At 50.9% G+C, this 17612-nt stretch overlaps 1 protein-coding gene across 1 annotated transcript in view; it reads left to right on the plus strand.

Moving 5' to 3' along the window:
• Positions 1-17612, plus strand: part of EFL1 (elongation factor like GTPase 1) — a 116048-nt gene that overhangs the window by 68488 nt on the left and 29948 nt on the right. Inside the window, exon 16 of the mRNA XM_044232148.1 lies at positions 16458-16589. Within this exon, the coding sequence (XP_044088083.1) occupies positions 16458-16589 (132 nt within the window). The remainder of the gene's footprint in view (positions 1-16457; positions 16590-17612) is intronic.

Consider the following 17612-nt stretch of genomic DNA (forward strand, 5'->3'; position numbering starts at 1 on the left):
GGGCTCGATGGGGGATGGGCATCAAGGAGGGCAGTTGGGGGGAATCACCGAGTTCTACTCCAGGAACCAGTGGCACGCTGTATTACAAAATGTAATTTAAAATTACAAAATTTAAATAAAAATAAATACATTGTATAATTTATAATCCAGCTAGATTATCAAAATTAAAGGTAATAAATAGTCAGAAAAAGCATCCAAAAATACGTGTGTGGTGCTTCTGGCGTTAGCAAAGTGCAGTGAGGCCGGACCACCTGGTAACTGGAAGTGGTTCGGTTCAGCCTGATCTGGTGTTCCGCTCCTGGAGCAGACTTTCCTCCGACGTCCTATGTGAAGAGAGCGCACCTTCACGCAGGGCTTTGCCAGAGTCAGACAACACAGGATCGTTCTGGAGAATATTTCTGTGCTCTGTTAATGGCTTCGCCCCCTCTTGCCCAGTGCCTTGCACTCTATGGATATTATTTTTTTTTTTATTTACTTTAAAGATTTTATTTATTATTTGACGGAGGGAGAGAGACACAGGCAGGGGGAATGGGGGAGGGAGAAGCAGGCTTCCCGCTGAGCAGGGAGCCCAATGCAGGGCTCGATCCCAGGACCCCGGGATCATGACCTGAGCCCAAGGCAGACGCCCAACAACTGAGCCACCCGGGCGCCCCTGGGTATTATTTGAAGGTAGAAGAGAGGGTGCCCACGTGGATTCTGAAGTTGACAGTTCGGTAAGATTCTACATACCCAACCCTGGAGCTGTGGTTCTGCAAATGAGTCTAAAACCTAGCTGCTTGCTTTTGTTATAAGAAAAAAAATCAGCAAGTGGCGGCACCGAGGGACTCCGAGAAAGAGCACCCACCAGCCAGTGCGCCACCGGGAGAACTGGTCGGCGCGAACACACGGGAACTGGGAAAGAGCAGATCCGTTTGAAGTGATCAGTCTAAGGATCGCATTCTTCTCGGGGGAGCGGGGGGAGACAAGCCTGCATTAAGAGTGCCTGGGAACAGAGGTGTGTCAGGGTAAGAGAGCCCTGTCCCCTCTTCCGGGCTGAGCTGTCAGGTCAGACGGCCCGCGTCTGTGTCGGTCCGCGCAGTTCGGAGTTCTCATTAGAATTTGTGTGTCTTTTGTCAGGTGGAACGCTCTTGTAAATTGGCTCCTCGTGTTACTTCTTTTGAATTGCTCCTTTGGCTCCACTTTTAAATTTGACTGTATGTATTTTATTCATTTTCTCATTTTTTTAGTGGAAAGCTTTATACGTGTGGAGGCTGTTCATCTTTGTTCCACGCTACACTAAGTTTTTTACAGTTTTTGTTTTGCCTTTTCACTTTTCGTTTTTGCCATAGAGAAGTTTTTCAAATTTTCAGGCAAAGATGTACTTTTTCCTCCCCGTCCCCTGCATTTTCTCTGAGGCAGTTGAAACTCTGTTGTTGTTTTTCGTTCACTTTTTTTACTTCCTTTCCGTCTCTTCATTTGCGAGTACACGCGTTCCGATGAATCCAGCCGGTCCTGGCCTGAAGGAGAGTTCTGGCCTCCCCCTTCTCTGAGGACCCCCCCTCCAGGGTGTTCCTTGTGGGGCTCACACAGACAAGACTGAGTCCCTGCCTCACTTTCCACCCCCACCCCTGCCTTTCCACCTAGGCCTCCCGCGCAAGGTGCACATGTAATTTTAACTTCGAGTCTTTATTTTTGGAACTAGGTGACCCGATGTCCTGGCCCTGTCGAGGGACAGAGGCCAGAGACACATCTGCACTCCTAGGAGTCCTACGACTTCTGGGCAGGGCAGGCCTGTGCTGGTGGTCTGTCTGTCTGTCCTGGAGTCTGTCTGTGCCGACAGCAGAACTCACGCTGGCTCTGACAGAGGTCACTGTCCCCGCCAACTTAGAGACCAGTTTCTTTTCCTCCATGAAGCATCCGCTGCAGGTTAGCCCCACGTGGGACATGAGGGCTCCCTGACTTTCTCGTCCAGCGGCGGACTCACCCAGCCCACTCTGACTCGTTCTCGTCCAGCCGGCCTTCCGGGGTAAACGCTTGTGACAGTGACCTTCCTAACAATATCAGGGCCAAATCTCTGGATGAGAAAGGATTATTCCCCGCTGGTTGTCAGGACGGCCAGAAGACTGAGTCCGTTTTCTCGGCCTCTGTGCTGGCCTGCTTCATGTCTCTCCTCACCTCGGCGGTCTTGGAGCGCCACAGCCCCACAGCGAGTAAACCGGGCCCGTGGGGAGGAGGGCACGGCCCACTCTAGCCTCCCTGAAACGTGAGCCCTCATTAATAATAGGTACCGATCGAGAGTTCTGCTCTTGGGCTCCTAAGATAGCCTGACATTATCCTTCTGGGCAGGCTTCCCAGTACTTTGCACTTTTTAGGGAATCCTGTGCTCGGTTTTGTTTCAACGTTGGCTTCAGTGCCTCCCGAAGAAATGCAGCCAGCCGCCAGCGACCCGGCTCACAGACAGAGAACACAAGGGCCTATTGTGCACCTGGTGATAATACTCTGAATGGCGAGAAACTCAGCGCCGCCGAGCCGTAGAGTACATTTTCCTGGACCATCTCTAGAACCTTGTTATGATTGCATTTCTTCCCGCTCCTTCTATCAGATTTAGGGAGGGCGGGTGCCTCGCCAGACCTGCTCGCCTCAGCTGGCCTCTGTGGCCGTCCAGGGGGGTCAGTGCGGCAGGCTCGGGAGCGCAGGGACCCAGGGCCGGCGACTGCTCACAGGACAGGGTGCCCTCAGAGGCGACGTGACCCCACGCCCGGAGGAGGCAGGCGCGACCCCTGCATTGCGGGGAGATGAATGCGTGGAAGGAGCCGGCGAGCGCTGCGTCCCGGGAAGCCAGCCTCCCCGCGGAAGCCGTTCTTCCCCCCGGGCCTCGAGACTCAGGCGCACACCCGGGCATAGCCAGCACTTGGTGTCACTAAAGAAGGGACAGAATGACTATAAAACATGATGACCAACCTTTCTTTCTCCCCACATTTGAGAAATTGATCCTTTTTGGGCCTCGCCTCGAATTCAGCTGAAGTGCTTCTCTGTCCAGTAAATTCCTGGGACAGGCCCCGCTTGGGGCTGCCGATTCCCCTGCGGACCTTGCGTGCGCCTTACCTGGGCTGCACCAGGCTCCCGCCCCCACCGGGTGATCGTGGCCACCTGCAGACCTCACTGATGGCCTTTGCGGCCCGTGCCCTTTAAAACTGCCCTGTGCCCGGGAGCTGCAGCCCAGACGTGGGGGCGGGTGCCCGGCTCCCCTCCTGCGTGGGCCGGCCCTGCCGTCACTGGGTGACTGCTGTGTTCCTTACACCTGACCTCGCACCGTGTCTTGGCTCCTTGTCCTTCGTACCCACAAAAGAAGCCATCCTCTTCTGCCACCTCTGGATGGACTCGGTCCTTGCTTCTGCTGACAGAATAATCCTTCGGATACCGGTGACCCTTGTGGGGACCTGCTCCCTTGTGAGCCGCCCTGTGCTTCGATGGGGAGAGGCCACCTCAGCCCGCTGGCTCCTGGCGGACCCGTGCTCAGCGCAAGCCGGGCACCTTTTCACACAAACAACCGCCTAGAAATGGGCCCGGAAATGGAGAGTTGGGTGTTTCGAGAGGGGGTTCTGAAGACGGAGGTGCCGGGAGGACATGACAGCCAGCTCCCCGGTGTGGGGAGGCCTGTGTGACTCCGGAAGGGAAAGTAGAGGCAGCGGCGTTACTGAGGAGGAGCGCGATCTGAGGCCAGCCCGAGAAGCCAGGGAGAGCCCAGCACGCCGAGGCCACGTGACCTCCGTGTGCGTGTCCAGCCCCGGGTGTTCGTGGTGAAGCCGGGAACTGCACACACTCACACAAGTTAGAAGCCCCGCTGCTCGGCGGGGACACGGGCTGCTGTGAGTGCCCCGTCCCCGGGACGGTTCGAGGAGGCCCCACGTGCCGCGGGTTGTTCGGAAGCACAGAGGCCGTCGAGGTCCCTCTGCTGCTGCGTGTGCCGTGGTTCCCTGCGACTTTCTGTGTCGTCAGGGAGGAGGCGCGATCTGACGGTTGTCAGGAAACGGACACGAAGCAGGCGGTCATTTCCTTCCTGTGTTCAGGTAGCGCCACAGACTGTATCTGAAATGATGTTCAGTGGCTTTAAGGATGGTTTTCCTGGCCTTGATGCATAATGCAGGAAAGCAGATTAACTCGAGGCTTCTTGGTCACCTGGAGATCCGTTACATTCAGGAAAAATCCAGTGCTGAGTTTGTGTAGAGTCGGCCATTTGTGAATGAACGGAAACCTGCCGTGGGGTCTGGTTATGGCTCATCTGACCCCACTCGTGGGCAGGGGGCCTGAGAGTGGTTTGCACAAGTCCGTCCCAGGAAGGCTTCTTCACAGACGCTCCATCCGCACTTCTGCGAGGCGGTGCCGGGAACTGTCTGGTTGGTGACAGGGTTCACTGGGGATAGGGCCTGTTGGTAAGTCAGAAGGACACTTGTGGGGGTTTGAGAAAAGGAAGGGAGGTTCCCCTGACATCCTTTTTTGTGGGTCTCCTCTTTGGGGTCAGTTAGAAGTGATCGTCGTACTCGCAGTGGTACTGCCGGGGTCTTTGTCTGGAGGCCCCCATACACAAGGCCATCACGGACCATATGACGGAAGTCATCCACTTGAAATGACTTTGACGTTATTTTGCTGACCTACTTTCTGCAGCACTTTTTCTGTTTTTCAACTGAGATCGTCTTACTCTAAGGGTGTCTAGATGTCCGCGCTGGTAGCTGGGGAGAGCGGAAGGAGATGCTCGGAAACTCTCTGGGTAACCTGTTGGATTTTATTTATAAAGAGATAGAGGTACAGAAGCATGTGATGTTTGCTAGGAATTGTCTTGTTTTCCTGAAAAATAAAACAGACCAAAACCCAAAGAATAGTTTTCAAAGCTGTTTTGAGCATCTACCAGTGGGAATCCAGAAGGACCGGCCTCTGCACGGACCACAGAGGGTCAGGAGCCAGAGTGTAGACATAGACATAGTGTCAGTGGTGGCCAGAGGGTCGACAGCCGGCCGCAGCCGGAGGCTGCTCCCGTTGGAATAAGGAAGTCATCTGCTCAAGGACAGAGTCCAGAGTCTGTGTAAGAACGTTGCACCGGGACACACATTTCATTGGTCATTGGACGATGTGGCGGGAAGAGGGACAAGGCGACAGGCCATGCGTTCTTTCTCCGGCGGCTGGTTCCTTTGTGACGTCTCTGAAATGGTTTATCCTCATCAGCTGAGTTGTAGCGTCCCTGGAAGACTCAGAAGCACCTGAAGTACCCATGATTTGTGTCAAATAGCGTCTCTAAGTAAATCTTCCTGGGTGCATCATAGGCACAGAGGAAACCACGGCTTGACAGGTGTTCCTAAACTGCACACGTGCCAGTGCTGGCAGCTTCCGGATTGAGGCACGGAACACCACCGGCATCCCAGAAGCCGAGTGCCCGTCCGGTTCCTGCCCCCCCCACACCCACCCCTAGGGGTAGCCGCCGTCCTGGCTTCTCACGTCATAGATTCATTTTACCTGCTGTTAAGCGTCGTGAAGGTGAACCGTAGAGCGTGTCCTTGCGCATCGGGCCTGCTGGTGGTGAGCGTCGCCGGGTCTGCCCTTGCTGTCTGCTGGGCTGCAGCGGCGCGCGCCCCCTCTTCGGCTGGCGGGTGGGGAGTTTGGCTCCAGCGTGCGGCTCTTCGGATGCTGTTGCTTTGAACATTCCCCGCACATCTCCTCCTGGATACGGGATCACCCTCTGTTGGGAAGGACGTTGCTGTGTCGTTGGGTGGGCGTAGGCACAAACTCCGTGAAGGTTCCGGTTTCTGCTTCCGCCAGGAGCTCACTGAACACTCTGCTGGCTCCTGCCTTTGCCAGCGTCTGTTTTGTCTCTCACCGGCCACTCTGGCGTGGGGGGGGGGAGTATCTTACGTCGTTCCCCGATGACTAGTGAATTTCAGTTCCTTTTCATTTATTTATTGAACATTGATTTTTACCCACTTATGAAATGCCTGTTAAGTGTTTGCTGCTTTTTTTAAGGTTCTCTCCTTTTTTATTGATTTGTACGCATTCTTTATATATCTGCATGAAAGTCCCTGCTTGGATGTATTTATTGGAGATATTTTTTCCCGTTTGGGGAGTGACCTTCTGCTCTCCAACAGTGTCTTTTGGCAAACCACAGTTTCTAACTTTAATATAGTGTAATACTTATCAATTTTTTATGATTACTGCTTTTTGTGCCCTTTTCCAGAAATCTGCTTGCTCCAAAGTAATGGGAAACTCTGTCTTATTTTTCTATAAGTTTCTTTGTTCTATTTATGAGATTAAGACTTGTGATCCGTCTGCAGTTGGTTGTAAAATGTGTGAGGCGGGAGCCAGGTGGGTGGTTTCTTTCTGGGCGGATAGGCTAGTGACTAGAGTCATTACGAGACCCTCCCTCAGTGCCTCGCGGTGTCCCCTCTGCCTTACATCAGTTTATATGGTTTATGTTGACTTTATTCTGTTAATGACAGCTCTTAAGAAAACAAAATACAAAAAAACATCTCCGGAGTTCTTGTAGCCTGTGTCTAAAAACTTTTCATGGTAAAATTACAGTCTTTTCTTTTTTAAAATAATCATTCATAATCCGAGTGATGCTACTATTCCAGGTTTCATCTTTAGTTGTATTTTCTCTTCTGTTCACATCATCTTTTCTGCATAGGATTTTGGATTCCGCTCTATCTGGGTCTAAGTGGTCTTCAAAATTCGATTTATCGTATGGTATTTTATTGCCAAAAACAGTGTGTTTAGCATATTGCTAGACAGGCGGGATGTTCTTACTAGTGATGAAAACGGCTCCGTCGTGGAGATTTTACTGACCTCTCGTTTACAGGAGGGCAGCAACTGAGAAAGGGTGCATCAGTTCGGGGCCCCATCTTTACTTACTTGCACTTCTTTTTCATCTGAGTCTGCTATCAATCCAGCCTCCAGTACCGATTCCTTGTCCTTTATCGGGGGAGTTGACGCCACACCAGTACCAACAAACTGCTTTCATTTCTTGTAAACTTAAATCCCGCTGCTACTATAATGTGAGCCTCACTAATGTTTAAAGACACGTTCTTCTTTCATTCATCCACAAAGGGATCAGTCCATGGGCACAACAGCTTTGAAAGCTGCGTGAACTGGCAGAAGTGCTGGCTTGCGCTCGGATAACCTGTGCTTGTTTAAAGTCTAGTTAGGTTCTAGTGTCTTCCTTTTCTTCTTAGGAATGACCTTTCTTCTGGGGTCTGGTGGGTTTATTCTGTGCCCTGGTAACCATGTTTCCTCAGGACGTGGACACGTAGCCGTAGTCTCCAGGGCTGAGGGACTGGATAACGTGACTGAGCTTTCAGAATGCTCTGGGGGCACCTACAGGAACAAAACTTGAGAAGACTGAATGTGGGGTCTTGGTCTTCGTTTCTGTCTCCTCCATGGTGGCCGACACAGACCTGCAAACCTAGGTGGTCAGCAGATGCTTGTTGATATAAGTCTAAAATACGCAGGAATTCTATGGAACATTCCTTTCCCAACTGTGTTGAGCTCTCCTCCTAAATAAATCACGATGTATGAGACTGTAAGGTCCTGTGGGGCCCTCTAAATTCTACAGTGACTAAATTGACTTTGAAGAAAATATTAACCACCGGAAAGGTGATCATGACGAATGGTAGAGGACCCAGGGGTGGAGTCCGGTGACGCGGGCCCACATGTAATGCCCGGATGGCCGTGAGGGGTCTGGAGATGAGGTCTTCACAGAACGAAGAGTGACAGGGGCCTCCAGTGCGCGGCTGTCACACGCCTCGTTCTCAGAACCTTGATTAACCTTGAGAAGCATTCCAGCCCCGATCAGACAGGAATCCAAAACCCCCTGAGTGGACACCAGGCACCAGGGAAATCCAAGTCTGGCGGTCTGGGGGTGAGATCACGGTTTCAGTTTCTGGCGTCTACACCGGCTGATGCCGATGTAACACATCTGCAGGGTAATGGCAGGGCCTCTGCTGTGTGGCCAGACAGGGCAAGCATTCAAGGCACAGCAGCAACTGAAGGCTGTTTTTGTTTTTGTTTTTATAATCTTCTGATTGAAAACAATTATAATCATAAAAATAACATACAGTGTAATGAATATCCACCTAGAAATGAAATTCAAACATAATCTCCCTGCTTACCTAATTTCAAAAACATCAATAAAGTTACCTTTGCTGTGATGGGGAGATAAATAAAAGAGAAATGATATTAAGTGATATTAAGTGCATCGCAGCGTGTGAATGCTCCGGCTTAGCACACCAACGGCGTCCTCAAGTCAGCGGCTCACAGTCACCGGGAGCGTGGCGGCGGCAGGCACGGCTCGAGGCAGGTGCGTGTGTGCTACTGATGACTCAGGCCGCGAGTGGCTGTCCCTGATACGGTGAACAGCTCATTTTCAGAACAGAATTCCTGAAAACTTGAAGTATATTTAATTGTGAAGAAAGTACTTTGTTATTAAAAGGGAGTTAGATGTAAGCTCAGATAATTAGAAACAGGTGTGCCCAGCAGAACACTCAGAAGCTGTGCGACCTGGGGGAATTCCTTGAGGGGGATGTTTGTGCACATTGCAAGGCCCTGGGCCCCGACCCTGCCCGCTGAATGCCAGCAGTAGGCCCCAGCCCGAAGTGTGTCCAGGAGAGACCAAATAGCCTGGGTGTGTCCCCCTGGAGTCATATTACTGCTTGTGGGATGCTGCGGGTGCACTGGTGTGCCTGTTGCCAGCACTGGGCGAGGGTCTACAGCTGGAGTCAGGCTGGCGAGTTGCACCGTCCAGCTGTCCTTTGCTGAACATGCACAGTTGTTCTCCCGAGGGTCGTGGCCATCATTTCTATCTCCAGTATAGAAGAACTACTCTTTCTGCACTTCTTTACTAAACCCAGGCTCTCTTTGGACTTATACAACACTTGTATTTGTGAGATACCATCTCTTTGTCCTAATTTGCATTTACTTGTTATTACTTAGATTAAGATTCTTTTTTATACATTTTCCTATTGTTCGGGGCTTCCTTTTCTTTCGGTCTTCTCTTGGAACTGCTGGTGTTCCTTGCCCGTATTGCTAAGGAGTTGCCTGTCTTTCTCGATGATTTGTGCTAGTTCTTTATATATTATGTTTACTAATCCTTTGTCTTTCAAACACTGAAAATATTTTGTAACCTTTAATTTTTGGCATTTTTGTGATACAGCACTAATAGTTGCCAGTCTTCCGTGTGTCATCTTGTAATTTGTGCTGTCGGTTTTTGTTTTACCCTCAGCTCTTTGATCCCTGTGAAATTTGTTACTGTGTGTGCTGCGTGGTAGAGGTGTGCGTACTGTCGTTTCCGGGTCCTTAGCTAATTGTCCCAGTGGTCCCTCCCTCCCCCAGTGCCGCCCCTCAGTCACATCCAGGTTCCCACATACATGGTTCTGGGCTCTTCGTGTCTTTTCTCTGCCGTGTAATCAGACACACCGCCGTGGCTACGCTGTCTATACCTTTGTTTTCCTTCAGTTGCGTTGCTGTTCCGAGAAAGGATATAGGAGTGGACCCTCGCTTACTATCTTTAATGTGACCCACAGTGCAGAGCTAGGGACGCTCTTCTCTGGCCTCACATGCATCCTGGCTGTCCCCCATTTTCTTCCCTGGATCATTTCAACCAGGATCTGTTGTGCGCCTGTGACAAAGTTGCCATTTCATCCAATGTGACTCCACTTCCTGCCTTTAATTGGAAATATTTCGAGTTCAAATATAAAAAGAAATCCGGTTTTAACTTCCTGGTTGTGTAAAGCTGTATCTCTTTTCTTTCTTTTAACCTGGAAACATTTCCAGTGTTTTAAACTCTGCTAGCCATTTTGTGCTTTGTGCTTTACTTAAATCATTTGAGTTGAAACGTATCTCAGAGGAGCAACCTGTAAAACTGTATTACTATGTAAAATACAAATGTAGGTCAGCGGGCCAGGATACAAAGCTCATACGTACATCTCACTATGAATATGAATTTTGTGCCTCCAAGGGATCTTTACAGTTGACCAGCTAGTAGTATATATACAAAATTAAGTAAGCAATTCATACCATACACCAGAAAAACCCCTGAATTGGTCACCAACTTTATTAATAAAACAACTACCATAAACACTTTGCAGGGTCCCTGAGGCTGAAAATGATTGTGCCGTTCTACTTGCCCACAGGGCCTCTGCGGGTGGTGACCAGTCCCCCACGCCGGGGCGGCTTCTCTCTCTCTCTCTCTCTGATGAACAAACCTCCTGCTTCTCTCCTTGTGATGCTTATCACCGTGTATTGTCATGGTGTCCTTTGTCCCTATCTGGAATTTAAGCTCTGAGGACAGAACTGTGCTCATGGTCATGTGTTCATTGAAAAAACCTCAGGAAGTGCCTGCGTGTGCCCCGCCCTTAAAACGAAATCATCAAAAAGAAAGTTGAATCATCAACAGAAAGTTAATAAATATTTATTAGTTTTTGGAAAGCACAACTTTTCTACGCTTTTAATCTTAGATCCCCATACCAAAAAAGACTCAGAAAGGGTATTAGGAGAAAAGAGACACAAAATGGAAAGAGAAACCACAGTCTGGAGGGGAAAATGTGATGAATCACAGGGTTTATCCCATGAAGAACATACACGAATGACAGGAACACCTGGGAACCTGAAAGGAGGGTAGAGAAATGCTTTGAACAGGTAATCCTCTACTGAGTTGTCCAAGTCTGAAATCCGGATCTGAAATCTGGATCTTAGCTCCGTCCCTTCCTCACGGCCCCGAGGTCACGGCCAAGGCTGCCGGCTCCGCTTTGGGTCTGGCTCACCCGCATCTGCCCTCCGTGGGAAGTCCAGGCGTGATGTGGCACCTGAGTCCCCAGATGCCCTGTGTGTGTCCCATTGGCCTCCTTTCTGCCCCGCCCACCGTCCTCGTCATCCCCCTGTGCCGCGGCCGCCCTGCATGTCCCCCAGCTCCCAGAACACTCTGGGGCTTTGTGCGCTGGGTTCCTGGCCTGGGATTCCTCTCCCTACTGTCCTGTTCTCCTCAGCCCTTCGCATCAATTTTTGCTCCAGTAAGAAACATTATTTTTTAATAAATTAATTATGTGGGGCGCCTGGGTGGCTCAGTGGGTTGAGCCTCTGCCTTGGGCTCAGGTCATGATCTCAGGGTCCTGGGATCGAGCCCCGCATCGGGCTCTCTGCTCAGCAGGGAGACTGCTTCTCTCTCTCTCTCTGCCTGCCTCTCTGCCTACTTGTGATCTCTGTCTGTCAAATAAATAAATAAAATCCTTTTTTAAAGTTTAATTAATTAATTAATTAATTATGTGCTGCCTCCTTTGCCTAGGGCTAGCCTCTGAAGACTCCTTTTTATCCTGTATGACACACCAGGAGATAACCGAAGGGCCTTTTTTTTTTTTTTTTTTAACTTTTTATTTGCTCTGAGGTAGGATATTAGGCAGCATTTAGTGATCTGTTCCACTTCCAGGCCCAAGATGGAATTTCTTCCACTATTTTATTTTTTCTTTTTTAAAATATTTTATTTATTTATTTATTAGAAAAGAAAAAAACCCCACAAGTGGGGTAGGGAGCAGAGGGAGAGAGAGAGAAGCAGGCTTCATGCTGAGCAGGGAGCCTGGTGTGGGGTTCAGTCCCAGGACCGTGGGATCATGACCTGAGCCGAAAGCAGAGGTTTAACTGACTGAGCCACCAGGCGCCCTTCTTCTCTTATTTTAATCCTGGACCTCCCTGCCCATGTCATTCCCTGGGTGAGGGCCGGGCTGTACGGTGTCGTCTGTTCCTGCCGGAGCAGAGGTGGTCTGGCTCCGTTAGGACTGCTTCTTGGGGCGTAATTTGAGACTCCATCCTGACACCCCGTTATCACTGCTGCCGGATGCAGAACGCTGCGGGGCAGGTTCCTGCCTGTTCTCTAGCACAGGCAAGGACAGCAAGCCCACATACCCCCAAAATAAGTATTTTTGATTCCTCTGATAATTCATTTTTCTCCTTACTGTAGTCTCTCTTCTAAGAATAAGGCCCCCCGTCTTGATGTAACTTGCCTAAGAACTATTATTAACTGGTTATGAGCTCCATCTGTCCCTGTGAGAAGAAAAAATTCTGACCCGGTGATGTCACTGTTGTAAGATTTTCCCCGGGGCCTCTTGTAGCACCAAGAAGGTGAAGGGCAGTGGATTTAATGGATTGGGTAGCGCACCGGGGAAACCTGACCGATCTCTGAAAACCTCAGCTACGCAATATTGGCCCATGTTGGAGCTGTTTATTATATCAGCCAAGGAGGCCTGGGAAAGGCGTGCGGTTCTGTTTTGCATTCATGTACCTAAGTGCCCACGTCCCTCCGTGATAAGTCACGAAGTGCGTGATGCCCCGTGATGGCCTCCGTAGTTGGGACAGAGGGGCGGTGTCAGAGCTCTGCTGAGAGACCCGAGGTCAGGGCAGCAGACTTCAGGCAGGCGAGATGGCTTCGGTGCCCAGAGACAGGCCTGGCTTCCAAGACCTGGGCTTCTCTAGACTCACGCCACTCTGGAAACTGTACTTGAAAAAAAATTTTATCTGTTTGATCCTTGAACAATACAGGTTTGCTCTGCGTGGGTCTACTTCTAGGTGGACTTTTTCCAGTAAATGAAGCACGGTGCTGTGAATATATTTTCTCTTATGGTTTTCCTAATGACCTTTTCTCTGGCTCACTCTCGTGTAGGAATGTGGTGTGGAATACACGAAACACACGGAATACATGTTAATCAGCGGAGCGTGTTCTCAGTGGGGCTTCTGGCCCACAGCGGGCTGTTAGTGCTTATGTCTGGGGGGGGTCCGAGTCACACGTGGATTTTCAACTGCGCAGGGGCTGGTGCCCCGAACCCTGTGCTGTTCAAGGCTCAGCGGCATGGCTCTGAAGCCTTGGGTCCCTCCGGAGGTCACGTCCACGGCTCTGACAGGCCTGAGGCTCTGCCGGCGTCTGCGGTGTAGAACTTGCCTCTACTGCGGGGTTTGAAGGAAGCTGTTCCGTCAAGCGGAGTCAGCAGATGAGGGGGACTAGGAGGTGATGGTTCCTGAGCAGCGAGGTTAACGTGGGCTGGAAATGAAACCGCGGCAGTTAGGAGACCGTATTCTAGCTAGAGCGTGGACATGTATTCCCACAAGTGTGTGCGTGCGTGCGTGTGTGTTTTAAGTCCCAGTACCATTTTTATACCAGCATCGAAAGTGCACATTAGAATCCAGACTCTCCGGAGCATAGTACCGTCCAGATGGGCGGAGGGCTCGGTCCTCAGGCCGCGGTGGTGGGACTCGACGACAGTTTCACCATCTTCCCGGCCGCCGTTGTGCCTCGTCCTAGATGCATTTGGCCTGTGTACTTGGGGAGTTGTTCAGAGTAGAACATTGTCAGCAAAGGGCCCTTCTGTCTCTTAGGCTCCGTATTTCCAGTCTCAGATCCTAAAAGCTGCTCCTAGATATCGTTTCTGAAATCCTTTCTAAAGGGAACATTAGAGAGAGCCTGGGAAAAAATTGGGTCCCAACCGTGTTTGTACCGTGCTGCTGTTTGAGGAAGGAGACTTGGAGGGGGCGCCGGGCTGGCCAGGCGAAGGCGTGCGGACACGGAGCGGGGCTCAGCGCTTTCTCGGGTGTGGTTACCCGTCACCCCAGCCTGGGAGCCAGAGCTCACCCGCTCCCATGTCTGAGCACACTCGTGGAGGGAAGAGTGGGGGCCGGAGAGGATTTGGATCATTTCTCTTGGACCAAACGACACTTACCGATGTTCCCACAGAGATAAGCCGGCGTTCCGGCTGCTACTGCGTGTTCCTGTTTCCTCAGCCTGGTTTTCCCTCTCTCTTATATTTAGATCTCGTGCCTTTTAAAATAAATATTAAAAAATAAAAAAGCTTGTCCTCTTCTTAGTCCTTCAACCAAATCGGTGGCATGCTATTTTCTATTTTTTTTTTTTTTTCCAAACTGTTACTTGTTCTGTCCCAGAAATTCTGAAATGATTGTCTTGAGGGAACAGGTCCTTTACCCCCTCAGTCCCACTTGAAAAATGCCTTAGCAGATGTCCTTTCTGGGAAGACAGTGTTCCTCCATGATTGTTATCAATGTGACGAGAGCAACGTAAAAGAGAAAGGATAAAGGTTCTGTGGGTGTTGTGATGGTGAATTATGTGTGACTGTGGGGCGGGTTAAGAGGGAAATACATCACAATGGAAACAGTGATAGTCTTAGGACAGTGTGATTCTGGGTGTACTTTTTAAAAAAAAATACTTCATATCATTTGAAAACAAAAAAGCTTCTTTTAAACTGTGTTTTGCATAAATACATAAATATTAGGTTGTATGCTTAGTAATTATCTGATAATATTTCAAGAAATTCTCAAAGTGATTTTTAAATCTTATTTTTTTTTTTTTTGTGATTCACCCAAATAACCTCAATGTTTCCTTTCTTAGACTTTAAGATTTTATTTTAAAATAAGTGAAAATGGTGACACGTAGTGCAGGTGATAGATTTTTTTTTACTCTTTTTAGAATATTGCTTTTTCTAGAAATTCTTAATCTTGACTAGGAATACCGTGGTATTGACTTTTTTCTGTTTTCAGGGGAGTTGTAATCATGTTGACAAATCTGGACATACCTAAGTAGCAAGAATAGATTTGGTAATTGGAGTAGCAGAACGTAGCCCAGACGCCCAGACAGACAGTGTTCCCGATATGCTGACCATCTGCAGCCCACGTTCCCGGTGAGAGAAAGGACGGACTGGCCTCTCTTACCCCGTCGAAACCACGTGCGATGTGTGCAAGAAAGACGTGTGTGCTGGTGGAACGGGATGTGGGGTCTGGCCTCAGGGGAGATGATGTGATTCCTAGTGGACTTAGAGGAAACTGGGGTAGCCCTGGATCTGTTCCATCATCATGTACCAGTGGGGGACGTAGCAAGAAGCCAGGGCTGGTATAGACCTTTCTGGGTGCTGGGCCAAGAGGCACGGTGATGAAGTTATACCTTGACCGAATAAATACACGGAAGCGTGGGGACTGAATTTCGTACCTTGGAAACCTCAGTCTGGGGAGGGTCCCCGGCACAAGAAAGGTCTAGAAATCATGTCAAGCTGAACAGTTAAAGGAGCTAATGGTGTTTAGTGTGAGGCTCCGACAGATGGCTCAGACTCCCGAGGGCGGTCGGCGAACGTGGAGGTGCGTGTTGGGAGGACCTTCTGGAGAGCCGAGCTGGGCACGTGTGGCCATGGGTGTCAGCGTGATGGAGGGAAGGTTTCCTTGTGGTTGGAGCTCGCCCTTAGCGCGGTCAGGTGGTGAATTCTGGCGGTGCTCAGTGGGGGACGGCGAGGTCCGGCCACGCTGTGTGGCCACAGCAGGAGACCTGGCCACGGCCTCCTGAGCTTGTGTGCCGGAAGCTTCTGTTTCAGTTCCCCCCCCTGGGCTGAGCGTGGGGTTGTGTGGCGTCCGTCACCCAGGTACCTTTACATCGGGGTGTCAGCCGAGGGCAGCAGCGTTGTTTCCTTTCCTTAGTTGTTTCTGAGTTCAAAAGGGACACATGGAATGCTGATAGAATGTCCCCTTCCCCTTGAGCGGACAGCCTCCCCTGACATGCCCTCCCCAATCTTTACCTTAGCTCAGAAGCACAAAAATGGCTTCATGTGTGTTACTTGATGTCTTCTAAAACGTTGTCTGCTTGTACTTTGAGAGCGTGGCTCGGTGCGCGCCTTTGGATCTCCTGTGCTCCCATCCGCTCGGAGACGGGCGCCCTCCTGGAGGGTCTTAGGCAGCCGTCTTCAGGAGCCTGCAGTGGGGAGGGGCAGGAGGGAGCCGGAGGGAGGCCAAGGTCCTCTTCTAACATTGGGGTGGTATGAAGGGTGGTTTGGGTGGGGTGCCCTGGAGCAGCCTCACACTTGACATCTCTAAATGCCCTGACATCTATGTGAGTATTTGGGTAAAAGAGAGATTCATCTTCATCAAACTCATGTATTTTTTTTAAAGATTATATTTATTTATTTGACAGACAGAGATCACAGGCAGAGAGTCAGGCAGAGAGAGAGGAGGAAGCAGGCTCCCTACTGAGCAGAGAGCCCGATGTAGGGCTCAATCCCAGGATCCTGAGATCATGACCTGAGCCAAAGGCAGAGGCTTTCACCCACTGAGCCACCCAGGCGCCCCCAAACTCATGTATTTTAAAAACTGAGAGTTATAATTAAAAAATAAGATTTTCGGACACACATATACATGCTCACCTCTGCGGTCACAGTCAGTCTGTGTTAGCCCAGTTTGGTGTAAGCATGTGATTTGTGCATCTGCGAAGCTATAGGCCACAGAATTCCTGTCTTTTTAACGGCAACGAAATAGCACCCAGTGGTGCAGTTCTGCCTTGTGCCTTGCCACATTTGCAAGTGTTTTTCCTCCATGACATGTACTCTGAGTTGATTGTCTTATTTTTCTAACGCAAATTCTGAGTTGATCACCCCTTACTGACTGCCCAGATCTTTTCCTTCCTGCAGGCATAGGGGGCCTTCAGGACTTCGTGCTCAAGTCGGCGACTCTGTGCAGCGTGCTGTCCTGCCCACCGTTCATACCGCTCAGCTTCGAGGCCACCCCCATCGTGAGGGTCGCTGTTGAACCAAAACACCCAAGTAAGGCCACTTCATTTTTCAAAGCCCGTGATGTTCAGGACACCTTGTCCATGTGTGCGTTTCGTACTTGGTTCCTCACTGTCTCCACCAGCATTGTGCAGCGGGTTTTCATCCGGGTGTGATGGGAGCGATCGCCCCGCCAGGAGGCGCTGCGTACCACCCGCTGGCCAGAGGGAGTCTGAGCTTGCCTTAGGAGCAGGGGTGGTTAGGCCCCTGTGCTCCTGGGAAGCTGGGTCCTTGTTCAGGGCAGAGACCAGGGCCTCTCTGCCTCCCCCACAACCCTGGCACGGGGCAATCCCCAGCAAAGCTCCTGTGTCATGTGATGGTTTTAGGATCGTAGCTCAATCTTCTTGCTTCAGAATCACGCACTGTCCCACAGGTTTGCTGGGTTATCTAGACGCGGAGCATTTCCAGCCATTTCAGAAAGCACTGGCTGCCCCACCCCCATAGGGCCCATCACGTAGCAACCAGTTCCTCATCTTCGCTGTGCGCCGTCTGCCCCAACAGTCCCCGGTGATTCTTGTATGTCGCTTCCCGAGACAGCGCTAACCGGAATCCTCGGTGCTCACTGGTAGGTCCGTGAACCACTGCCAGCCTTGCTTCCAGGGACCCAGAGGACAGCTCTGCCAGGCGGTGGTCCTCTGTCGGGACAGAGGATGGCCCTGTTGTCCTTGCACGTAGATACTCCTCCTCGCCCCGGAGCTGGGGCCTACCAGTAGCTGGTCTCGACCTCATGTTCTGCCAGATGGCCTCAGTGCTGAGGCTCCCCAGGCCCCTAGAGCAGACACTTGGAGGACCGCACCTCTGACCTTTGGGCTCAGTCCTGGTCGGCAGCCACCTCCGCTGGACCCCGGAGCCAGGTGTCCTCAGTGGCCGTTGCCGTAGGCTCCGGCGCCTGGTGGCCGCGTTGGTTCATGCCGTTCACTTTGACGCCGGCCCCTGTCTGGGCTCGTCCGGATGCTGGGTCCTCCTGGCGTGCTCTGGCCTTGCTCTGCCGGCCGGGCTTTGGCCGTCGCCGGCTGC

This window comes from Neovison vison, chromosome 13, assembly GCF_020171115.1.
Source record: "Neovison vison isolate M4711 chromosome 13, ASM_NN_V1, whole genome shotgun sequence".
Taxonomy (NCBI): Eukaryota; Metazoa; Chordata; class Mammalia; order Carnivora; family Mustelidae; genus Neogale; species Neogale vison.